The following is a 26,187-nucleotide window of genomic DNA, read 5'->3' on the forward strand; positions in this document are numbered from 1 at the left end:
TGGCAAAACCCCGTCTCTACAAACAATACAAAACGACAAAGAAAAATAAATGGCAGAAACAAAATTGCTCTTATTGAAGGATGATATGTTTCTGTATGTTGAAGACTGAAAATGATCTAGAAATAAAACTTTTAGAATTCATAAGCATATTTCACAAGGCTGCTGGATAGAAAACCAATATATAAGAATTATGTCTCCGCCGGGCATGGTGGCTCACGCCTGTAATCCCAGCACTTTGGGAGGTCGATGTGGGTGAATCACGAGGTCAGGATTTCAAGAGCACCCTGGCCAAGATGGTGAAACCCTATCTCTACCAAAAATACAAAACTTAGCGGGGCGTGATGGAGGGCGCCTGTAATCCCAGCTACTCAGGTGGCTGAGGCAGAGAATTGCTTGAATCCGGGAGGTGGGGGATGCAGTGAGCAGAGATCGCGCCACTGCACTCCAGCCTGGGTGACACAGCGAGACTCTGTCGCCAAAGAGAAAAATGAAAGAAAGATAAAAGAATGATGTCTCTACATACCAGCTCAAACACTTAGAATATAACATTTCAAAGAATGATACATGTCTCACAGCATCAAAAAGCTAGAAATAAAGTTCACAAAAGATGCGCAAGACTTCTTTGCAGAGGGCTGTAAAGCTTTATTGGGAGAATTGTAATGAACAAATTTCCAACATAGGAGCAGCCTGCATCATTTCAGCGTGTCTTCTTTTAACACTGTCATTGCTTTTCACCTGTAACAGAAACGTAACAATTGGGAACATGACTTAGCAACAGATTATTTAAATGACCCTAAAGGCATACAAAACACACTACAGTTTGGATTTTATTAAATGGAATAGAAACAAAACCCAAAGGGTGATCCTGTGTCTTACATCCAATTAAACCTCTCTATACACTTTGAGGACAGACCTGCAGAATTTAAAGGTAATTTCTTCCCTAAACATCCAGTGCTTCCTTTCAATTCAAAAGCACTTACAATTCACAGTCAGCAATTTGGAAAACACATGTGTAAAACATACTTCAGTTGATTAGTCAGGAAGTACTAAAGTCATGGTCTTTCAACTTTAAATCTGATCAATCCATGTCTCTAAAGCTGAAACTTCCATGTAACATTTGATATGGTGAGAGATGATTATATCACATATGTGTCGACAGTCTTATTAGAAATGCTGGCTCATGAAGACTGACAGTGCGGCAGGCAGCGTGCATAGCACAGGCATCTTACTCACACCCATGCTGAGCATCACTGACCTACATGCCACAGATGATAGGAACTAACCGGTCTCTCACCAGTTGATAATTTCATCACTCAAGGTTTCCGTGAGGAAAGATTTTAAAAGCAATTGTTCATTAAAAGCCAGACAAACCCAGCCTGGGCAACATAGTGAGACCTCATCTCGACAAAAAAAAAATTTTTTTTTTACTTTAACAAAAAAAAAAAAAAAAAACAACTTAAGGCACGGTGGCTTGTGCATGGACTTTCAGCCACTCAGGAGGCTGAGGTGGGAGGACTGCTTTACCCAGGGAGCCAGAGGTGGCAGTGAGCTGAAATCACACCACTGTACTCCAGCCTGGGTGACAGACTGAGACTCTGTCTCAAACAAACAAACAAAGAGGAGGGAGAATTCACAATTTGACAAGATACTACGATAGGTATTCAGCTCTCCACACGGAAAAACTAGGATGAAGCAGAGTGACCGCTCACTTTCTTAGGAGCAATGAAATCTCAATTTAGAGATTTTCAGATGACTCAGGCCAGGGTTTCATGATTTGGAATCAACACATCATGCGAAGCAGATGATCTCTGTATCCCATGCATTCGATGCAACGGGATCAGAGTATGAAAGAACCAGAAGGGAAAATGGTTTTCAAATCTCTGACTTCAACTCACTATTTTCATAAGAACTAAAGACAGGTTTAGAAGTGAAAGGACTCACTCAGCATCTCGCCAAGGCTGTGAGAGCTGGTACTAGAACCCGCATCAGTGCTTCGGCATTTTTCACACCAAGTGATGGGTGTTACAAATGTGTTATGTATTTGTTAAAAGCAGATCTTTACAAAAGCATCTGAAAACTATGAGCTATTGGTTCAAGGATTTAGACTCAAATCTTCATTCAACATGGCTTTGACTCAGTTTGTTTCTATATCTGACAGCCTATCAGTCGGGTGCTGGGGCCTGAACTACGTTTCAAATAACCTTTCTATATAAGAACTCTAGTATTACAGAGGCAGTACTGTTACCTCTCTGCTATTAAAAATATAATGCTGGGTCGGGCTCCGTGGCTCTCGCCCGTAATCCCGGAAATTTCAAAGGGCGAGGCACGTGGATAACCCAAGGCCAGGAGTTCGGGACCAACCTGTGCAAAGGAACGAAACCCCCATCTCTACTAAACATATGAAAATTAGCTGGGAACGGTGGAGCACGTCTGTAAGCCTGGCTACTCGGGAGGCACACGCAGGAGAATGACTTGAACCCGGGAGGCCGAAGTTCCAGTGACCGAGGTGGTACCACTGCACTCCAGCTTGGTCGACAGAGCGAGACTCTGTCTCAAAAAATAACTATTATTATTATAATATGATACTGTGGAAACAGACACCCTACGATTTGCATGTCTAATGGATTGCCTACCTTATTCAGGCCTTTTCACCTCCTCTGGATTTGGCAGGCTCATCTCCTGGACATCAGGACCATCTTCACGCTCATAATCAGTCGTCGGGCGAACCTCTTCCTGGCTCTCAGCTTCAGGCTCTGGCCCTTGAAAATAAAAAATACATATCAATTTAAGCAGTAAAACATAAAATATCAATAAGAAAATAATACTCATGCTCTCTGTGTTATTATATCAAAGCTTTAGCTACTATAATGATAGATGTGTTGATAAGAATCCCACGAACATTATTTCAGCAGTCTGTTAGCAGAAAACAGGAAAACAAGGTGTTCCAAATATTACCCTCTTCCTTTCCGAAGACTGCCCTCAGACAACTTTGTGGCCTCCTTTGCTCTTCTCTGTTATTCTACTTCTGATTGTCCTTACCTCATCAAATGACTCAAGGCTGAAATCCTGTCTCTCACAGCACTTACACTCCTAGCACTTAGACTCTCCTACGGCCTGAGTAGCCACCAATCAACGCGAGTTGAAAAAAGGTCTTTAAAAAATACATGAAAAAGCCCAAACTGCAGAACATTCTGCAAACCAACTGGTCTATCCTCTTCAAAAATGTCCATATCATGAATGACAAAGAAAAATTAAGGAAACATTCCAGATTAAAGGAAACTAAAAACACCTGAAAAGCACATGCAAGACGTGATCCTGAACCGGACTCTGGATCAGAAAAAGAAATCCTATCAATAACACTATCTGGGCCGGGCGTGGGGTCTCACGCCTGCAATCCAAACACTTTGGGATGCCAAGGTGGGCAGATCAGGTGAGGTCAGAAGTTCAAGACCGCAGTGGCAGGCGCCCGTAGTCCCAGCTACACGGCAGGCTGAGGCGTGAGAATCCCTAGAACCTGGGAGGTGTAGGTTGCAGTGAGCCAAGATCGCACTACTGCACTCCAGCCTGGGCAACGGAGGGAGACTCCGTCTCAACAAAGAATAACGAAAGGAAGAAAGAAGTTGTCTAGGGAGCTGGCAAAATTTGAGTATGCACTGCGTATTAAATGACTGCATTTTCTCATTGTTAAATTTCCTGATTTTGATCTTTCTGCAGTGATGATCCAAGAAATGACTTTCTCTTTGTGCTGACGATATACACACCCTCAAGTACATAGGGGAAAGGACCATGATACCTGAAACTTTATCTAAACAAGTCAGCATTAATAACAGTAAACATATATCCGCGTGTGGGTGTTTGTGAGTGTGTGGGCAGCCGGGTAAAAGAGGGAGGGAAGAGACATGAAACGTACGGAGAGAAAGCTATTAATAATTGGCGAATCTAGGTGAAAAGTATATGAGTTCGTTGTACTATTCTTGCAAATTTTCTATAAATATTATATCTTGAATATAGACAGAGTAAAAATTTTAAAGAATATATGACAACTACACTGAAGTTTAGGAAGAGAGGAGGTTTTCTTTTGATTGTGGTAAAAAATACACATATCCTCAAACTTACCGTCTTTTTTTAAGTGGTACGGTTCACTAAGGAGTTATGTCTGCAACATTACCAGCCACTAGGCACAAACTTCGAATCTCTGTTTTCCTATACCATGAAACCTTGATTTATTTACTTCTTTGTTTGTTTGTTTATTAGCAATGAGGTCTTGCTGTGTTTCCCAGGCTGGGCTTGAACGCCAGGGCTCAAGCGATCCTCTCACCTCAGCCTCCCAAGTAGCTGGGACTATGAGTGCACAGCGTTCAGCCCAGCTTGAGACCTCTCTCCTAAATGACCATCTGAGGATAAACCACAGGACATGCATAATGCTTATATTCAGCTGTAGAGTACCAAGAGCACTGTGCATCACCTAAGAAATCGGAAGTCTACAACATGGATAGGATTTCAGTTACAATTACAATGTCAATTTCTGAAGGACTGATTAGCTGAATGGATTTGAGGACTACAGAAAATCTTACAGTCACAACACCCATTACCTACTGGGGTAAACAGAAACTTAACTTTGTTCAAACAAAGTTATATTTAGGTCCGAAGGTCCCAAATGTAATATTCCATAAATGAACCCCGTGAAGAACAAAGCACCAAATATAACATTGTTTGTGAATCACACAAGATATACTATCCCGCACTTAGAATAAGGGAGTGGGTGGACAGCAAGTAATGGGCATTGTTATCAGTCATATTCTAGAAACTTTTAACAATGAATCCCTGGAATAATCCATGACCTCAGTTACATAAATGTTTCCTTTCAAAACATTTTATCTTGGAGAAATTATTTCCACCTCATGTTAACCCCAGGATAACTCCTTTTCTGCTTTTCCAACCATAAAAGGATTTAATCACCTCCTAAAAGCCACTTAGAAAATCACTAAACCAGCTACCTGTATGGCAGTATCCTCGTTTATCCAGCTTTTATCAAACGTACCATATAAAAATATCAATCAAAGGAAACGGTGGCCAACATTCAGTGACTCAGTTTTTGGAGCTGCTCCTGCTCCTCTCAACTGGGTCTCTTCTTGGGCCAGTACTAAGCTACCTTACAGTAAAGCATTTGAGTTTTAAGCATTTTCAGCAAAATCTTTCCTTCTTTATAGCAACACAGATGATAGGAAGACACAAACCTTGGAACAAAGTACAAATTGTGTATTCACCAGTCAAGGGTTCTCGGATAAAACACAATCCCGGCACCTCTATTCTCTCATTCATAAAGTCGAGAAATTTTATCATAGTGAGGGATTTGCCTAAGCTAAGCTGCAAACTACATAGCCTCCTGGCTTTTCCAGTCAATTTCAGGCATTCTTTCCATTGATTTCTTTCCTCCTGTTCCCGCTATGTGACAATGCATAACACACACACACATGCACACACGCACACGCACACACACAGACACACACACCAGCGGGCATTCTTCTTCCCTTTCCATCACCTTGCCCTGCAGATGCTCCCTCATCCTCTCCCTCCTGAGCAGGTGCAGGATCCTGACTTTGAGTTGCTGGTTCCCCTTCTTCAGGTTTTGGTGGTTCCACTTCTTCATCACTGAACTGCTCGGGCTGGGGAATATGTGTGGGTGTGCAAATAAAGAAAAAAAAAAAAAAACAAGTTTTGCTATTGATACAAAATTTTACATATATACACAGAATACATAGCTGTTTCTGATCATAACTAAGCCTAAAGACATTTCTCCAACTCTATTCTCTATGGCCAAGAAGGTTACTCTACCCACAGGGAGGTTACTGTGAGAAAAGTGACGCACAAGGACTTTGGAAGCTATTATACTCTGTGTTGGAATACATGTGTACGATCCGTCATTAACAAACAAAGCATGAGAAAGAAGTCATGGGCAAAAGCTGAAGAACACGAGAGGAAAAACAAAAAATCCTCCACAATCAACGTTTCCTTCATCAGACGCCATAATCATGTTTTATCAGCAGGAAAGACGTTTCTCAGCATTTCCATACTAATGCAACAACACTATCACAAAAATTAATTTCTGCTAATAGAAAACATCGAATTAACGTTTAAGCGCTCACCAGCATAGGCCCAATCACTTCAGGAGGCTCTACATAGCGTCTTGGCCTACGCCGATAGGTCGATCTTCCTCGCCAACTCATATTTCACACTGAAAACAGACAACCGTGATTGGGAACATGCGCTCCAGAGGGCTGCCATATTCGATCACTTCCATGGATCAATGTTAACTTGTCGTTTTAATTTTGAAAATACTGTCAAAATAAGTCCCAGAGTTAAGCATACGTGTGTACATTTTCTAAGTGCCTACAAAGCCATTTATGCTGGCCAAGCTGGCAGAGCAGTCATCTTAAGGCGTGTGGCAAGAGGCAGAGGACATTTTTTTCTAAATTTCTTTTGGACCGCGGTCTCGCTGTGCTGCTCAGGCTGGAGTGCAGCGGCGCCATCACAGCTCACTGCAGCCTCGACCTCCTGCTCAAGGGATCCTCCCGCCTCTGTGTCCCGAGTAACTCGGACTATAGGCGAGCGCCACTGTGCCCCGCAGATAGAGGTCATTTCTGATGAGGTTTAGTTTCACAAGCGGACTCCCCACGAAAACATTAGTGAATCGCAATTCCCGTGATCGCTGCTTTGGGCAACTCCCGCTTCCTAGAGCCATTCACCCCCTCTCACATCAAGTTTGGTTGCACCACACTGCCTCGCCCACTCCTTCCCACTTTTCCCAGACCTTCCATGGCGTATGTGAGACCTTGCAGTGCTTCTCACTCAGGCGCTCCACACTCCACACCGCTGGGGGGCGCTCACCAGGCCGTAGCCTTCCCAGGTGCCAGGTTCCTTCTTTACCGCCCGCCTTGCCCCCACCGGGCACCCTATTCAGGATCTGCCCTGTGTCGTTGGAGGATCTCGGCACCTCGGGACTTCCATCCCCCAAACGGCACTCACCCCATCTTCACCTGAGCCCCTGACTGCCTTCCCTCCCGGCCCACCTTCCTCCCTGTCCAGGCCCCCTGACGACCACAAAGTCGATGGTGGCATAGCAGCCTGAGAAGAGAAGGAGGACGACCTCGAGGTCCTTCTCCCTCAGAGGCCACAGACGAGGAAGCGGGATCCACCGGACCCACCGAGGCCCTCTTCACCCTCACTCACACTTCAGCCCCCGGGATAACTGGCCTGCAGACCTACCAGACGAATCTCAGTAGGGGAAAAAGAGTCCGGATGGCAAGAACGAGACCGCACAGCCTCACAGCTCCCTGGCGTTCTTCACGTGGGCTAACGGGCAGGGCGGAAGACGCCCAGTGAACATGCGCACTGAGACGGGGGCCCAGGGAGCATGCGCGGCTGTGGGCCTGGGCGGGCTGCCGTTCCCAGCCCAATGCCCCAAACCCCCGGTTCCCATCCAGTGAGGATAATAGAATCCAACTGCCCTTTGCTGTTCCCTATGTTTCTGGGACTCAAATACCTCAAGTAGTGCTCCCCTCAAAACTCACTCGATTTTCAACTGAACTGACCCCCGACACACACACATACACACACATACACACACACACACACACACACACACACACACACACATACCCAGGGTCCTCTCTTGCCGTGGCCCCACCATGGGGACAAGAGCCACGGTGACCCACCTGGGAAGACAGGTAGACCACATGCAAAAACAGCAATAGCAGTCTACACCAAAAAGAAATTGTTCAATGTGAACAAGTCACAGAAAGAGACTGAAAAAAAAAATGAATACAATCTCTAGGACCTGTAAAGAAATACTAAAACGATAGCTATCATTTGTAGCATCAGAATCACAGAAGGAGAAGTGACGGTATTAGGGAAACGGGACAGCCAGAGTGGCACCATGTGAAAATCAACTCCGTCTTGAAAATAGCAGGATACACAGTCCTACCAGTCACAACCCATGGTCCTAAGATGTTTGGAGTTGAGAAAACAGACGAAAGGTACCTCCAAGGACATGCTCCCACAGCAGCGGAAACTGCAGGGTTCCCAACACCCATAGCAATATATGCTTTCAACATAATTATGCTTTCATGGACTTACACACGGGTAAGTCAAGGATAGTTGTCTTTAAATCAACAGAATGATAAATTTCATCATGCAAGTCTTTGTCCCCCTGCACAAAGGTACAGATAAGTTTAGTCTTTGTATAGATAAGACCCCTATAGAAGAAAAACCTGATCAGGCCAAGTCTCACGCCTGTAATCCTAGTATTTTGGGAGGCTGTGCTGGCCAGAACACCTGAGCTCAGGACTTCCATCGAGACCAGCCTGAGCAACATCAGAAAATGTCATCACTACAAAAAACAAAGAAAAAGCCATCAAAAAATTACCTGGGCATGGTGGCATGTACCTAGACTCACAGCCACTCAGGAGGCTGATGTGGCAGGATCGCTTCAGCCCAGGAGGTCAAGGCTGCAGTGAGCTGTGATAACACCACTGCACCCCAGCCTGGATGACAGAGTGAGACCCTGTCTCAAGTTTTAAAAATTGAACTTAAAAACCTACAATCTTATCAATCGAATTCACCATATTAACAGATGAATGGGAAAGAATGCTGTGGTAATCAAAATAGATGCACTGTTTGATGAAACTCAACATAGATTCAAATGAATACGCTCAGCATATTTAGAACAGAATGGAATGACTTACTCTGAAGAAGTCCATCTACAAAAAAAGGACAGTAAATATGACGGTGAAATTGTGGAAGTTTTCCGTTTCTCATCAGGGATAAGACAAGGATGTCCACTATCACCATGGTAACAGGTGGGTCTGCACAGTGCCATAAAATCAGAAAAGGAAATAAAACTCTTTACAATGGCAGCAACAGGACTGGCGCAGAGGCCCACGCCTGTAATCCCAGCACTGTGGGAGGCAAGGCGGGTGCATCACTTGCACTCAGGAGTCCAAGAACAGCACGGGAAACATGGCAAAACCCCGTCTCTACAAACAATACAAAACGACAAAGAAAAATAAATGGCAGAAACAAAATTGCTCTTATTGAAGGATGATATGTTTCTGTATGTTGAAGACTGAAAATGATCTAGAAATAAAACTTTTAGAATTCATAAGCATATTTCACAAGGCTGCTGGATAGAAAACCAATATATAAGAATTATGTCTCCGCCGGGCATGGTGGCTCACGCCTGTAATCCCAGCACTTTGGGAGGCCGAGGCAGGTGAATCACGAGGTCAGGATTTCAAGAGCACCCTGGCCAAGATGGTGAAACCCTATCTCTACCAAAAATACAAAACTTAGCGGGGCGTGATGGAGGGCGCCTGTAATCCCAGCTACTCAGGTGGCTGAGGCAGAGAATTGCTTGAATCCCGGAGGTGGGGGATGCAGTGAGCAGAGATCGCGCCACTGCACTCCAGCCTGGGTGACACAGCGAGACTCTGTCGCCAAAGAGAAAAATGAAAGAAAGATAAAAGAATGATGTCTCTACATACCAGCTCAAACACTTAGAATATAACATTTCAAAGAATGATACATGTCTCACAGCATCAAAAAGCTAGAAATAAAGTTCACAAAAGATGCGCAAGACTTCTTTGCAGAGGGCTGTAAAGCTTTATTGGGAGAATTGTAATGAACAAATTTCCAACATAGGAGCAGCCTGCATCATTTCAGCGTGTCTTCTTTTAACACTGTCATTGCTTTTCACCTGTAACAGAAACGTAACAATTGGGAACATGACTTAGCAACAGATTATTTAAATGACCCTAAAGGCATACAAAACACACTACAGTTTGGATTTTATTAAATGGAATAGAAACAAAACCCAAAGGGTGATCCTGTGTCTTACATCCAATTAAACCTCTCTATACACTTTGAGGACAGACCTGCAGAATTTAAAGGTAATTTCTTCCCTAAACATCCAGTGCTTCCTTTCAATTCAAAAGCACTTACAATTCACAGTCAGCAATTTGGAAAACACATGTGTAAAACATACTTCAGTTGATTAGTCAGGAAGTACTAAAGTCATGGTCTTTCAACTTTAAATCTGATCAATCCATGTCTCTAAAGCTGAAACTTCCATGTAACATTTGATATGGTGAGAGATGATTATATCACATATGTGTCGACAGTCTTATTAGAAATGCTGGCTCATGAAGACTGACAGTGCGGCAGGCAGCGTGCATAGCACAGGCATCTTACTCACACCCATGCTGAGCATCACTGACCTACATGCCACAGATGATAGGAACTAACCGGTCTCTCACCAGTTGATAATTTCATCACTCAAGGTTTCCGTGAGGAAAGATTTTAAAAGCAATTGTTCATTAAAAGCCAGACAAACCCAGCCTGGGCAACATAGTGAGACCTCATCTCGACAAAAAAAAATTTTTTTTTTACTTTAACAAAAAAAAAAAAAAAAAACAACTTAAGGCACGGTGGCTTGTGCATGTACTTTCAGCCACTCAGGAGGCTGAGGTGGGAGGACTGCTTTACCCAGGGAGCCAGAGGTGGCAGTGAGCTGAAATCACACCACTGTACTCCAGCCTGGGTGACAGACTGAGACTCTGTCTCAAACAAACAAACAAAGAGGAGGGAGAATTCACAATTTGACAAGATACTACGATAGGTATTCAGCTCTCCACACGGAAAAACTAGGATGAAGCAGAGTGACCGCTCACTTTCTTAGGAGCAATGAAATCTCAATTTAGAGATTTTCAGATGACTCAGGCCAGGGTTTCATGATTTGGAATCAACACATCATGCGAAGCAGATGATCTCTGTATCCCATGCATTCGATGCAACGGGATCAGAGTATGAAAGAACCAGAAGGGAAAATGGTTTTCAAATCTCTGACTTCAACTCACTATTTTCATAAGAACTAAAGACAGGTTTAGAAGTGAAAGGACTCACTCAGCATCTCGCCAAGGCTGTGAGAGCTGGTACTAGAACCCGCATCAGTGCTTCGGCATTTTTCACACCAAGTGATGGGTGTTACAAATGTGTTATGTATTTGTTAAAAGCAGATCTTTACAAAAGCATCTGAAAACTATGAGCTATTGGTTCAAGGATTTAGACTCAAATCTTCATTCAACATGGCTTTGACTCAGTTTGTTTCTATATCTGACAGCCTATCAGTCGGGTGCTGGGGCCTGAACTACGTTTCAAATAACCTTTCTATATAAGAACTCTAGTATTACAGAGGCAGTACTGTTACCTCTCTGCTATTAAAAATATAATGCTGGGTCGGGCTCCGTGGCTCTCGCCCGTAATCCCGGAAATTTCAAAGGGCGAGGCACGTGGATAACCCAAGGCCAGGAGTTCGGGACCAACCTGTGCAAAGGAACGAAACCCCCATCTCTACTAAACATATGAAAATTAGCTGGGAACGGTGGAGCACGTCTGTAAGCCTGGCTACTCGGGAGGCACACGCAGGAGAATGACTTGAACCCGGGAGGCCGAAGTTCCAGTGACCGAGGTGGTACCACTGCACTCCAGCTTGGTCGACAGAGCGAGACTCTGTCTCAAAAAATAACTATTATTATTATAATATGATACTGTGGAAACAGACACCCTACGATTTGCATGTCTAATGGATTGCCTACCTTATTCAGGCCTTTTCACCTCCTCTGGATTTGGCAGGCTCATCTCCTGGACATCAGGACCATCTTCACGCTCATAATCAGTCGTCGGGCGAACCTCTTCCTGGCTCTCAGCTTCAGGCTCTGGCCCTTGAAAATAAAAAATACATATCAATTTAAGCAGTAAAACATAAAATATCAATAAGAAAATAATACTCATGCTCTCTGTGTTATTATATCAAAGCTTTAGCTACTATAATGATAGATGTGTTGATAAGAATCCCACGAACATTATTTCAGCAGTCTGTTAGCAGAAAACAGGAAAACAAGGTGTTCCAAATATTACCCTCTTCCTTTCCGAAGACTGCCCTCAGACAACTTTGTGGCCTCCTTTGCTCTTCTCTGTTATTCTACTTCTGATTGTCCTTACCTCATCAAATGACTCAAGGCTGAAATCCTGTCTCTCACAGCACTTACACTCCTAGCACTTAGACTCTCCTACGGCCTGAGTAGCCACCAATCAACGCGAGTTGAAAAAAGGTCTTTAAAAAATACATGAAAAAGCCCAAACTGCAGAACATTCTGCAAACCAACTGGTCTATCCTCTTCAAAAATGTCCATATCATGAATGACAAAGAAAAATTAAGGAAACATTCCAGATTAAAGGAAACTAAAAACACCTGAAAAGCACATGCAAGACGTGATCCTGAACCGGACTCTGGATCAGAAAAAGAAATCCTATCAATAACACTATCTGGGCCGGGTGTGGGGTCTCACGCCTGCAATCCAAACACTTTGGGATGCCAAGGTGGGCAGATCAGGTGAGGTCAGAAGTTCAAGACCGCAGTGGCAGGCGCCCGTAGTCCCAGCTACACGGCAGGCTGAGGCGTGAGAATCCCTAGAACCTGGGAGGTGTAGGTTGCAGTGAGCCAAGATCGCACTACTGCACTCCAGCCTGGGCAACGGAGGGAGACTCCGTCTCAACAAAGAATAACGAAAGGAAGAAAGAAGTTGTCTAGGGAGCTGGCAAAATTTGAGTATGCACTGCGTATTAAATGACTGCATTTTCTCATTGTTAAATTTCCTGATTTTGATCTTTCTGCAGTGATGATCCAAGAAATGACTTTCTCTTTGTGCTGACGATATACACACCCTCAAGTACATAGGGGAAAGGACCATGATACCTGAAACTTTATCTAAACAAGTCAGCATTAATAACAGTAAACATATATCCGCGTGTGGGTGTTTGTGAGTGTGTGGGCAGCCGGGTAAAAGAGGGAGGGAAGAGACATGAAACGTACGGAGAGAAAGCTATTAATAATTGGCGAATCTAGGTGAAAAGTATATGAGTTCGTTGTACTATTCTTGCAAATTTTCTATAAATATTATATCTTGAATATAGACAGAGTAAAAATTTTAAAGAATATATGACAACTACACTGAAGTTTAGGAAGAGAGGAGGTTTTCTTTTGATTGTGGTAAAAAATACACATATCCTCAAACTTACCGTCTTTTTTTAAGTGGTACGGTTCACTAAGGAGTTATGTCTGCAACATTACCAGCCACTAGGCACAAACTTCGAATCTCTGTTTTCCTATACCATGAAACCTTGATTTATTTACTTCTTTGTTTGTTTGTTTATTAGCAATGAGGTCTTGCTGTGTTTCCCAGGCTGGGCTTGAACGCCAGGGCTCAAGCGATCCTCTCACCTCAGCCTCCCAAGTAGCTGGGACTATGAGTGCACAGCGTTCAGCCCAGCTTGAGACCTCTCTCCTAAATGACCATCTGAGGATAAACCACAGGACATGCATAATGCTTATATTCAGCTGTAGAGTACCAAGAGCACTGTGCATCACCTAAGAAATCGGAAGTCTACAACATGGATAGGATTTCAGTTACAATTACAATGTCAATTTCTGAAGGACTGATTAGCTGAATGGATTTGAGGACTACAGAAAATCTTACAGTCACAACACCCATTACCTACTGGGGTAAACAGAAACTTAACTTTGTTCAAACAAAGTTATATTTAGGTCCGAAGGTCCCAAATGTAATATTCCATAAATGAACCCCGTGAAGAACAAAGCACCAAATATAACATTGTTTGTGAATCACACAAGATATACTATCCCGCACTTAGAATAAGGGAGTGGGTGGACAGCAAGTAATGGGCATTGTTATCAGTCATATTCTAGAAACTTTTAACAATGAATCCCTGGAATAATCCATGACCTCAGTTACATAAATGTTTCCTTTCAAAACATTTTATCTTGGAGAAATTATTTCCACCTCATGTTAACCCCAGGATAACTCCTTTTCTGCTTTTCCAACCATAAAAGGACTTAATCACCTCCTAAAAGCCACTTAGAAAATCACTAAACCAGCTACCTGTATGGCAGTATCCTCGTTTATCCAGCTTTTATCAAACGTACCATATAAAAATATCAATCAAAGGAAACGGTGGCCAACATTCAGTGACTCAGTTTTTGGAGCTGCTCCTGCTCCTCTCAACTGGGTCTCTTCTTGGGCCAGTACTAAGCTACCTTACAGTAAAGCATTTGAGTTTTAAGCATTTTCAGCAAAATCTTTCCTTCTTTATAGCAACACAGATGATAGGAAGACACAAACCTTGGAACAAAGTACAAATTGTGTATTCACCAGTCAAGGGTTCTCGGATAAAACACAATCCCGGCACCTCTATTCTCTCATTCATAAAGTCGAGAAATTTTATCATAGTGAGGGATTTGCCTAAGCTAAGCTGCAAACTACATAGCCTCCTGGCTTTTCCAGTCAATTTCAGGCATTCTTTCCATTGATTTCTTTCCTCCTGTTCCCGCTATGTGACAATGCATAACACACACACACATGCACACACGCACACGCACACACACAGACACACACACCAGCGGGCATTCTTCTTCCCTTTCCATCACCTTGCCCTGCAGATGCTCCCTCATCCTCTCCCTCCTGAGCAGGTGCAGGATCCTGACTTTGAGTTGCTGGTTCCCCTTCTTCAGGTTTTGGTGGTTCCACTTCTTCATCACTGAACTGCTCGGGCTGGGGAATATGTGTGGGTGTGCAAATAAAGAAAAAAAAAAAAAAAACAAGTTTTGCTATTGATACAAAATTTTACATATATACACAGAATACATAGCTGTTTCTGATCATAACTAAGCCTAAAGACATTTCTCCAACTCTATTCTCTATGGCCAAGAAGGTTACTCTACCCACAGGGAGGTTACTGTGAGAAAAGTGACGCACAAGGACTTTGGAAGCTATTATACTCTGTGTTGGAATACATGTGTACGATCCGTCATTAACAAACAAAGCATGAGAAAGAAGTCATGGGCAAAAGCTGAAGAACACGAGAGGAAAAACAAAAAATCCTCCACAATCAACGTTTCCTTCATCAGACGCCATAATCATGTTTTATCAGCAGGAAAGACGTTTCTCAGCATTTCCATACTAATGCAACAACACTATCACAAAAATTAATTTCTGCTAATAGAAAACATCGAATTAACGTTTAAGCGCTCACCAGCATAGGCCCAATCACTTCAGGAGGCTCTACATAGCGTCTTGGCCTACGCCGATAGGTCGATCTTCCTCGCCAACTCATATTTCACACTGAAAACAGACAACCGTGATTGGGAACATGCGCTCCAGAGGGCTGCCATATTCGATCACTTCCATGGATCAATGTTAACTTGTCGTTTTAATTTTGAAAATACTGTCAAAATAAGTCCCAGAGTTAAGCATACGTGTGTACATTTTCTAAGTGCCTACAAAGCCATTTATGCTGGCCAAGCTGGCAGAGCAGTCATCTTAAGGCGTGTGGCAAGAGGCAGAGGACATTTTTTTCTAAATTTCTTTTGGACCGCGGTCTCGCTGTGCTGCTCAGGCTGGAGTGCAGCGGCGCCATCACAGCTCACTGCAGCCTCGACCTCCTGCTCAAGGGATCCTCCCGCCTCTGTGTCCCGAGTAACTCGGACTATAGGCGAGCGCCACTGTGCCCCGCAGATAGAGGTCATTTCTGATGAGGTTTAGTTTCACAAGCGGACTCCCCACGAAAACATTAGTGAATCGCAATTCCCGTGATCGCTGCTTTGGGCAACTCCCGCTTCCTAGAGCCATTCACCCCCTCTCACATCAAGTTTGGTTGCACCACACTGCCTCGCCCACTCCTTCCCACTTTTCCCAGACCTTCCATGGCGTATGTGAGACCTTGCAGTGCTTCTCACTCAGGCGCTCCACACTCCACACCGCTGGGGGGCGCTCACCAGGCCGTAGCCTTCCCAGGTGCCAGGTTCCTTCTTTACCGCCCGCCTTGCCCCCACCGGGCACCCTATTCAGGATCTGCCCTGTGTCGTTGGAGGATCTCGGCACCTCGGGACTTCCATCCCCCAAACGGCACTCACCCCATCTTCACCTGAGCCCCTGACTGCCTTCCCTCCCGGCCCACCTTCCTCCCTGTCCAGGCCCCCTGACGACCACAAAGTCGATGGTGGCATAGCAGCCTGAGAAGAGAAGGAGGACGACCTCGAGGTCCGTCTCCCTCAGAGGCCACAGACGAGGAAGCGGGATCCACCGGACCCACCGAGGCCCTCTTCACCCTCACTCACACTTCAGCCCCCGGGATAACTGGCCTGCAGACCTACCAGACGAATCTCAGTAGGGGAAAAAGAGTCCGGATGGCAAGAACGAGACCGCACAGCCTCACAGCTCCCTGGCGTTCTTCACGTGGGCTAACGGGCAGGGCGGAAGACGCCCAGTGAACATGCGCACTGAGACGGGGGCCCAGGGAGCATGCGCGGCTGTGGGCCTGGGCGGGCTGCCGTTCCCAGCCCAATGCCCCAAACCCCCGGTTCCCATCCAGTGAGGATAATAGAATCCAACTGCCCTTTGCTGTTCCCTATGTTTCTGGGACTCAAATACCTCAAGTAGTGCTCCCCTCAAAACTCACTCGATTTTCAACTGAACTGACCCCCGACACACACACATACACACACATACACACACACACACACACACACACACACACACACACACCCCCAGGGTCCTCTCTTGCCGTGGCCCCACCATGGGGACAAGAGCCACGGTGACCCACCTGGGAAGACAGGTAGACCACATGCAAAAACAGCAATAGCAGTCTACACCAAAAAGAAATTGTTCAATGTGAACAAGTCACAGAAAGAGACTGAAAAAAAAAATGAATACAATCTCTAGGACCTGTAAAGAAATACTAAAACGATAGCTATCATTTGTAGCATCAGAATCACAGAAGGAGAAGTGACGGTATTAGGGAAACGGGACAGCCAGAGTGGCACCATGTGAAAATCAACTCCGTCTTGAAAATAGCAGGATACACAGTCCTACCAGTCACAACCCATGGTCCTAAGATGTTTGGAGTTGAGAAAACAGACGAAAGGTACCTCCAAGGACATGCTCCCACAGCAGCGGAAACTGCAGGGTTCCCAACACCCATAGCAATATATGCTTTCAACATAATTATGCTTTCATGGACTTACACACGGGTAAGTCAAGGATAGTTGTCTTTAAATCAACAGAATGATAAATTTCATCATGCAAGTCTTTGTCCCCCTGCACAAAGGTACAGATAAGTTTAGTCTTTGTATAGATAAGACCCCTATAGAAGAAAAACCTGATCAGGCCAAGTCTCACGCCTGTAATCCTAGTATTTTGGGAGGCTGTGCTGGCCAGAACACCTGAGCTCAGGACTTCCATCGAGACCAGCCTGAGCAACATCAGAAAATGTCATCACTACAAAAAACAAAGAAAAAGCCATCAAAAAATTACCTGGGCATGGTGGCATGTACCTAGACTCACAGCCACTCAGGAGGCTGATGTGGCAGGATCGCTTCAGCCCAGGAGGTCAAGGCTGCAGTGAGCTGTGATAACACCACTGCACCCCAGCCTGGATGACAGAGTGAGACCCTGTCTCAAGTTTTAAAAATTGAACTTAAAAACCTACAATTTTATCAATCGAATTCACTATATTAACAGATGAATGGGAAAGAATGCTGTGGTAATCAAAATAGATGCACTGTTTGATGAAACTCAACATAGATTCAAATGAATACGCTCAGCATATTTAGAACAGAATGGAATGACTTACTCTGAAGAAGTCCATCTACAAAAAAAGGACAGTAAATATGACGGTGAAATTGTGGAAGTTTTCCGTTTCTCATCAGGGATAAGACAAGGATGTCCACTATCACCATGGTAACAGGTGGGTCTGCACAGTGCCATAAAATCAGAAAAGGAAATAAAACTCTTTACAATGGCAGCAACAGGACTGGCGCAGAGGCCCACGCCTGTAATCCCAGCACTGTGGGAGGCAAGGCGGGTGCATCACTTGCACTCAGGAGTCCAAGAACAGCACGGGAAACATGGCAAAACCCCGTCTCTACAAACAATACAAAACGACAAAGAAAAATAAATGGCAGAAACAAAATTGCTCTTATTGAAGGATGATATGTTTCTGTATGTTGAAGACTGAAAATGATCTAGAAATAAAACTTTTAGAATTCATAAGCATATTTCACAAGGCTGCTGGATAGAAAACCAATATATAAGAATTATGTCTCCGCCGGGCATGGTGGCTCACGCCTGTAATCCCAGCACTTTGGGAGGCCGAGGCAGGTGAATCACGAGGTCAGGATTTCAAGAGCACCCTGGCCAAGATGGTGAAACCCTATCTCTACCAAAAATACAAAACTTAGCGGGGCGTGATGGAGGGCGCCTGTAATCCCAGCTACTCAGGTGGCTGAGGCAGAGAATTGCTTGAATCCCGGAGGTGGGGGATGCAGTGAGCAGAGATCGCGCCACTGCACTCCAGCCTGGGTGACACAGCGAGACTCTGTCGCCAAAGAGAAAAATGAAAGAAAGATAAAAGAATGATGTCTCTACATACCAGCTCAAACACTTAGAATATAACATTTCAAAGAATGATACATGTCTCACAGCATCAAAAAGCTAGAAATAAAGTTCACAAAAGATGCGCAAGACTTCTTTGCAGAGGGCTGTAAAGCTTTATTGGGAGAATTGTAATGAACAAATTTCCAACATAGGAGCAGCCTGCATCATTTCAGCGTGTCTTCTTTTAACACTGTCATTGCTTTTCACCTGTAACAGAAACGTAACAATTGGGAACATGACTTAGCAACAGATTATTTAAATGACCCTAAAGGCATACAAAACACACTACAGTTTGGATTTTATTAAATGGAATAGAAACAAAACCCAAAGGGTGATCCTGTGTCTTACATCCAATTAAACCTCTCTATACACTTTGAGGACAGACCTGCAGAATTTAAAGGTAATTTCTTCCCTAAACATCCAGTGCTTCCTTTCAATTCAAAAGCACTTACAATTCACAGTCAGCAATTTGGAAAACACATGTGTAAAACATACTTCAGTTGATTAGTCAGGAAGTACTAAAGTCATGGTCTTTCAACTTTAAATCTGATCAATCCATGTCTCTAAAGCTGAAACTTCCATGTAACATTTGATATGGTGAGAGATGATTATATCACATATGTGTCGACAGTCTTATTAGAAATGCTGGCTCATGAAGACTGACAGTGCGGCAGGCAGCGTGCATAGCACAGGCATCTTACTCACACCCATGCTGAGCATCACTGACCTACATGCCACAGATGATAGGAACTAACCGGTCTCTCACCAGTTGATAATTTCATCACTCAAGGTTTCCGTGAGGAAAGATTTTAAAAGCAATTGTTCATTAAAAGCCAGACAAACCCAGCCTGGGCAACATAGTGAGACCTCATCTCGACAAAAAAAATTTTTTTTTTTACTTTAACAAAAAAAAAAAAAAAAAAACAACTTAAGGCACGGTGGCTTGTGCATGTACTTTCAGCCACTCAGGAGGCTGAGGTGGGAGGACTGCTTTACCCAGGGAGCCAGAGGTGGCAGTGAGCTGAAATCACACCACTGTACTCCAGCCTGGGTGACAGACTGAGACTCTGTCTCAAACAAACAAACAAAGAGGAGGGAGAATTCACAATTTGACAAGATACTACGATAGGTATTCAGCTCTCCACACGGAAAAACTAGGATGAAGCAGAGTGACCGCTCACTTTCTTAGGAGCAATGAAATCTCAATTTAGAGATTTTCAGATGACTCAGGCCAGGGTTTCATGATTTGGAATCAACACATCATGCGAAGCAGATGATCTCTGTATCCCATGCATTCGATGCAACGGGATCAGAGTATGAAAGAACCAGAAGGGAAAATGGTTTTCAAATCTCTGACTTCAACTCACTATTTTCATAAGAACTAAAGACAGGTTTAGAAGTGAAAGGACTCACTCAGCATCTCGCCAAGGCTGTGAGAGCTGGTACTAGAACCCGCATCAGTGCTTCGGCATTTTTCACACCAAGTGATGGGTGTTACAAATGTGTTATGTATTTGTTAAAAGCAGATCTTTACAAAAGCATCTGAAAACTATGAGCTATTGGTTCAAGGATTTAGACTCAAATCTTCATTCAACATGGCTTTGACTCAGTTTGTTTCTATATCTGACAGCCTATCAGTCGGGTGCTGGGGCCTGAACTACGTTTCAAATAACCTTTCTATATAAGAACTCTAGTATTACAGAGGCAGTACTGTTACCTCTCTGCTATTAAAAATATAATGCTGGGTCGGGCTCCGTGGCTCTCGCCCGTAATCCCGGAAATTTCAAAGGGCGAGGCACGTGGATAACCCAAGGCCAGGAGTTCGGGACCAACCTGTGCAAAGGAACGAAACCCCCATCTCTACTAAACATATGAAAATTAGCTGGGAACGGTGGAGCACGTCTGTAAGCCTGGCTACTCGGGAGGCACACGCAGGAGAATGACTTGAACCCGGGAGGCCGAAGTTCCAGTGACCGAGGTGGTACCACTGCACTCCAGCTTGGTCGACAGAGCGAGACTCTGTCTCAAAAAATAACTATTATTATTATAATATGATACTGTGGAAACAGACACCCTACGATTTGCATGTCTAATGGATTGCCTACCTTATTCAGGCCTTTTCACCTCCTCTGGATTTGGCAGGCTCATCTCCTGGACATCAGGACCATCTTCACGCTCATAATCAGTCGTCGGGCGAACCTCTTCCTGGCTCTCAGCTTCAGGCTCTGGCCCTTGAAAATAAAAAATACATATCAATTTAAGCAGTAAAACATAAAATATCAATAAGAAAATAATACTCATGCTCTCTGTGTTATTATATCAAAGCTTTAGCTACTATAATGATAGATGTGTTGATAAGAATCCCACGAACATTATTTCAGCAGTCTGTTAGCAGAAAACAGGAAAACAAGGTGTTCCAAATATTACCCTCTTCCTTTCCGAAGACTGCCCTCAGACAACTTTGTGGCCTCCTTTGCTCTTCTCTGTTATTCTACTTCTGATTGTCCTTACCTCATCAAATGACTCAAGGCTGAAATCCTGTCTCTCACAGCACTTACACTCCTAGCACTTAGACTCTCCTACGGCCTGAGTAGCCACCAATCAACGCGAGTTGAAAAAAGGTCTTTAAAAAATACATGAAAAAGCCCAAACTGCAGAACATTCTGCAAACCAACTGGTCTATCCTCTTCAAAAATGTCCATATCATGAATGACAAAGAAAAATTAAGGAAACATTCCAGATTAAAGGAAACTAAAAACACCTGAAAAGCACATGCAAGACGTGATCCTGAACCGGACTCTGGATCAGAAAAAGAAATCCTATCAATAACACTATCTGGGCCGGGTGTGGGGTCTCACGCCTGCAATCCAAACACTTTGGGATGCCAAGGTGGGCAGATCAGGTGAGGTCAGAAGTTCAAGACCGCAGTGGCAGGCGCCCGTAGTCCCAGCTACACGGCAGGCTGAGGCGTGAGAATCCCTAGAACCTGGGAGGTGTAGGTTGCAGTGAGCCAAGATCGCACTACTGCACTCCAGCCTGGGCAACAGAGGGAGACTCCGTCTCAACAAAGAATAACGAAAGGAAGAAAGAAGTTGTCTAGGGAGCTGGCAAAATTTGAGTATGCACTGCGTATTAAATGACTGCATTTTCTCATTGTTAAATTTCCTGATTTTGATCTTTCTGCAGTGATGATCCAAGAAATGACTTTCTCTTTGTGCTGACGATATACACACCCTCAAGTACATAGGGGAAAGGACCATGATACCTGAAACTTTATCTAAACAAGTCAGCATTAATAACAGTAAACATATATCCGCGTGTGGGTGTTTGTGAGTGTGTGGGCAGCCGGGTAAAAGAGGGAGGGAAGAGACATGAAACGTACGGAGAGAAAGCTATTAATAATTGGCGAATCTAGGTGAAAAGTATATGAGTTCGTTGTACTATTCTTGCAAATTTTCTATAAATATTATATCTTGAATATAGACAGAGTAAAAATTTTAAAGAATATATGACAACTACACTGAAGTTTAGGAAGAGAGGAGGTTTTCTTTTGATTGTGGTAAAAAATACACATATCCTCAAACTTACCGTCTTTTTTTAAGTGGTACGGTTCACTAAGGAGTTATGTCTGCAACATTACCAGCCACTAGGCACAAACTTCGAATCTCTGTTTTCCTATACCATGAAACCTTGATTTATTTACTTCTTTGTTTGTTTGTTTATTAGCAATGAGGTCTTGCTGTGTTTCCCAGGCTGGGCTTGAACGCCAGGGCTCAAGCGATCCTCTCACCTCAGCCTCCCAAGTAGCTGGGACTATGAGTGCACAGCGTTCAGCCCAGCTTGAGACCTCTCTCCTAAATGACAATCTGAGGATAAACCACAGGACATGCATAATGCTTATATTCAGCTGTAGAGTACCAAGAGCACTGTGCATCACCTAAGAAATCGGAAGTCTACAACATGGATAGGATTTCAGTTACAATTACAATGTCAATTTCTGAAGGACTGATTAGCTGAATGGATTTGAGGACTACAGAAAATCTTACAGTCACAACACCCATTACCTACTGGGGTAAACAGAAACTTAACTTTGTTCAAACAAAGTTATATTTAGGTCCGAAGGTCCCAAATGTAATATTCCATAAATGAACCCCGTGAAGAACAAAGCACCAAATATAACATTGTTTGTGAATCACACAAGATATACTATCCCGCACTTAGAATAAGGGAGTGGGTGGACAGCAAGTAATGGGCATTGTTATCAGTCATATTCTAGAAACTTTTAACAATGAATCCCTGGAATAATCCATGACCTCAGTTACATAAATGTTTCCTTTCAAAACATTTTATCTTGGAGAAATTATTTCCACCTCATGTTAACCCCAGGATAACTCCTTTTCTGCTTTTCCAACCATAAAAGGACTTAATCACCTCCTAAAAGCCACTTAGAAAATCACTAAACCAGCTACCTGTATGGCAGTATCCTCGTTTATCCAGCTTTTATCAAACGTACCATATAAAAATATCAATCAAAGGAAACGGTGGCCAACATTCAGTGACTCAGTTTTTGGAGCTGCTCCTGCTCCTCTCAACTGGGTCTCTTCTTGGGCCAGTACTAAGCTACCTTACAGTAAAGCATTTGAGTTTTAAGCATTTTCAGCAAAATCTTTCCTTCTTTATAGCAACACAGATGATAGGAAGACACAAACCTTGGAACAAAGTACAAATTGTGTATTCACCAGTCAAGGGTTCTCGGATAAAACACAATCCCGGCACCTCTATTCTCTCATTCATAAAGTCGAGAAATTTTATCATAGTGAGGGATTTGCCTAAGCTAAGCTGCAAACTACATAGCCTCCTGGCTTTTCCAGTCAATTTCAGGCATTCTTTCCATTGATTTCTTTCCTCCTGTTCCCGCTATGTGACAATGCATAACACACACACACATGCACACACGCACACGCACACACACAGACACACACACCAGCGGGCATTCTTCTTCCCTTTCCATCACCTTGCCCTGCAGATGCTCCCTCATCCTCTCCCTCCTGAGCAGGTGCAGGATCCTGACTTTGAGTTGCTGGTTCCCCTTCTTCAGGTTTTGGTGGTTCCACTTCTTCATCACTGAACTGCTCGGGCTGGGGAATATGTGTGGGTGTGCAAATAAAGAAAAAAAAAAAAAAAACAAGTTTTGCTATTGATACAAAATTTTACATATATACACAGAATACATAGCTGTTTCTGATCATAACTAAGCCTAAAGACATTTCTCCAACTCTATTCTCTATGGCCAAGAAGGTTACTCTACCCACAGGGAGGTTACTGTGAGAAAAGTGACGCACAAGGACTTTGGAAGCTATTATACTCTGTGTTGGAATACATGTGTACGATCCGTCATTAACAAACAAAGCATGAGAAAGAAGTCATGGGCAAAAGCTGAAGAACACGAGAGGAAAAACAAAAAATCCTCCACAATCAACGTTTCCTTCATCAGACGCCATAATCATGTTTTATCAGCAGGAAAGACGTTTCTCAGCATTTCCATACTAATGCAACAACACTATCACAAAAATTAATTTCTGCTAATAGAAAACATCGAATTAACGTTTAAGCGCTCACCAGCATAGGCCCAATCACTTCAGGAGGCTCTACATAGCGTCTTGGCCTACGCCGATAGGTCGATCTTCCTCGCCAACTCATATTTCACACTGAAAACAGACAACCGTGATTGGGAACATGCGCTCCAGAGGGCTGCCATATTCGATCACTTCCATGGATCAATGTTAACTTGTCGTTTTAATTTTGAAAATACTGTCAAAATAAGTCCCAGAGTTAAGCATACGTGTGTACATTTTCTAAGTGCCTACAAAGCCATTTATGCTGGCCAAGCTGGCAGAGCAGTCATCTTAAGGCGTGTGGCAAGAGGCAGAGGACATTTTTTTCTAAATTTCTTTTGGACCGCGGTCTCGCTGTGCTGCTCAGGCTGGAGTGCAGCGGCGCCATCACAGCTCACTGCAGCCTCGACCTCCTGCTCAAGGGATCCTCCCGCCTCTGTGTCCCGAGTAACTCGGACTATAGGCGAGCGCCACTGTGCCCCGCAGATAGAGGTCATTTCTGATGAGGTTTAGTTTCACAAGCGGACTCCCCACGAAAACATTAGTGAATCGCAATTCCCGTGATCGCTGCTTTGGGCAACTCCCGCTTCCTAGAGCCATTCACCCCCTCTCACATCAAGTTTGGTTGCACCACACTGCCTCGCCCACTCCTTCCCACTTTTCCCAGACCTTCCATGGCGTATGTGAGACCTTGCAGTGCTTCTCACTCAGGCGCTCCACACTCCACACCGCTGGGGGGCGCTCACCAGGCCGTAGCCTTCCCAGGTGCCAGGTTCCTTCTTTACCGCCCGCCTTGCCCCCACCGGGCACCCTATTCAGGATCTGCCCTGTGTCGTTGGAGGATCTCGGCACCTCGGGACTTCCATCCCCCAAACGGCACTCACCCCATCTTCACCTGAGCCCCTGACTGCCTTCCCTCCCGGCCCACCTTCCTCCCTGTCCAGGCCCCCTGACGACCACAAAGTCGATGGTGGCATAGCAGCCTGAGAAGAGAAGGAGGACGACCTCGAGGTCCGTCTCCCTCAGAGGCCACAGACGAGGAAGCGGGATCCACCGGACCCACCGAGGCCCTCTTCACCCTCACTCACACTTCAGCCCCCGGGATAACTGGCCTGCAGACCTACCAGACGAATCTCAGTAGGGGAAAAAGAGTCCGGATGGCAAGAACGAGACCGCACAGCCTCACAGCTCCCTGGCGTTCTTCACGTGGGCTAACGGGCAGGGCGGAAGACGCCCAGTGAACATGCGCACTGAGACGGGGGCCCAGGGAGCATGCGCGGCTGTGGGCCTGGGCGGGCTGCCGTTCCCAGCCCAATGCCCCAAACCCCCGGTTCCCATCCAGTGAGGATAATAGAATCCAACTGCCCTTTGCTGTTCCCTATGTTTCTGGGACTCAAATACCTCAAGTAGTGCTCCCCTCAAAACTCACTCGATTTTCAACTGAACTGACCCCCGACACACACACATACACACACATACACACACACACACACACACACACACACACACACACCCAGGGTCCTCTCTTGCCGTGGCCCCACCATGGGGACAAGAGCCACGGTGACCCACCTGGGAAGACAGGTAGACCACATGCAAAAACAGCAATAGCAGTCTACACCAAAAAGAAATTGTTCAATGTGAACAAGTCACAGAAAGAGACTGAAAAAAAAAATGAATACAATCTCTAGGACCTGTAAAGAAATACTAAAACGATAGCTATCATTTGTAGCATCAGAATCACAGAAGGAGAAGTGACGGTATTAGGGAAACGGGACAGCCAGAGTGGCACCATGTGAAAATCAACTCCGTCTTGAAAATAGCAGGATACACAGTCCTACCAGTCACAACCCATGGTCCTAAGATGTTTGGAGTTGAGAAAACAGACGAAAGGTACCTCCAAGGACATGCTCCCACAGCAGCGGAAACTGCAGGGTTCCCAACACCCATAGCAATATATGCTTTCAACATAATTATGCTTTCATGGACTTACACACGGGTAAGTCAAG

General features: G+C 44.4%; 3 protein-coding genes across 6 annotated transcripts; all 3 read right to left on the minus strand.

Annotated features, from left to right (window-relative positions):
* Positions 1–2,542: 2,542 nt before the first annotated feature.
* On the minus strand, positions 2,543–7,364 carry LOC140710874 (G antigen 10-like). Of its 2 annotated transcripts, XM_073013694.1 has the most exons (4): positions 7,267–7,364; positions 6,147–6,235; positions 5,543–5,666; positions 2,543–2,759 (listed from the first exon to the last, which is right to left on the minus strand). In XM_073013694.1, the coding sequence occupies exons 2-4, from the start codon at positions 6,225–6,227 to the stop codon at positions 2,635–2,637; spliced, it is 330 nt and encodes a 109-aa protein (XP_072869795.1). In that variant the 5' UTR covers positions 6,228–6,235; positions 7,267–7,364; the 3' UTR covers positions 2,543–2,634. The 2 variants fall into 2 exon arrangements, with proteins under 2 accessions (XP_072869795.1, XP_072869794.1); XM_073013693.1 differs by lacking the exon at positions 2,543–2,759 and having other exon boundaries at positions 5,312–5,666.
* A 4,196-nt stretch (positions 7,365–11,560) lies between these two features.
* On the minus strand, positions 11,561–16,383 carry LOC140710875 (G antigen 10-like). 2 transcript variants are annotated; one of them, XM_073013696.1, is made up of 4 exons: positions 16,286–16,383; positions 15,166–15,254; positions 14,561–14,684; positions 11,561–11,777 (listed from the first exon to the last, which is right to left on the minus strand). In XM_073013696.1, exons 2-4 carry the CDS (start codon positions 15,244–15,246, stop codon positions 11,653–11,655), a joined length of 330 nt encoding a protein of 109 aa, XP_072869797.1. In that variant the 5' UTR covers positions 15,247–15,254; positions 16,286–16,383; the 3' UTR covers positions 11,561–11,652. The 2 variants fall into 2 exon arrangements, with proteins under 2 accessions (XP_072869797.1, XP_072869796.1); XM_073013695.1 differs by lacking the exon at positions 11,561–11,777 and having other exon boundaries at positions 14,330–14,684.
* Positions 16,384–20,580: 4,197 nt separating this feature from the next.
* On the minus strand, positions 20,581–25,403 carry LOC140710876 (G antigen 10-like). 2 transcript variants are annotated; one of them, XM_073013698.1, is made up of 4 exons: positions 25,306–25,403; positions 24,186–24,274; positions 23,581–23,704; positions 20,581–20,797 (listed from the first exon to the last, which is right to left on the minus strand). In XM_073013698.1, the coding sequence occupies exons 2-4, from the start codon at positions 24,264–24,266 to the stop codon at positions 20,673–20,675; spliced, it is 330 nt and encodes a 109-aa protein (XP_072869799.1). In that variant the 5' UTR covers positions 24,267–24,274; positions 25,306–25,403; the 3' UTR covers positions 20,581–20,672. The 2 variants fall into 2 exon arrangements, with proteins under 2 accessions (XP_072869799.1, XP_072869798.1); XM_073013697.1 differs by lacking the exon at positions 20,581–20,797 and having other exon boundaries at positions 23,350–23,704.
* Between the last annotated feature and the right edge of the window lie 784 nt (positions 25,404–26,187).

This window comes from Chlorocebus sabaeus, chromosome X, assembly GCF_047675955.1.
Source record: "Chlorocebus sabaeus isolate Y175 chromosome X, mChlSab1.0.hap1, whole genome shotgun sequence".
In the NCBI taxonomy this organism is placed as follows: Eukaryota; Metazoa; Chordata; class Mammalia; order Primates; family Cercopithecidae; genus Chlorocebus; species Chlorocebus sabaeus.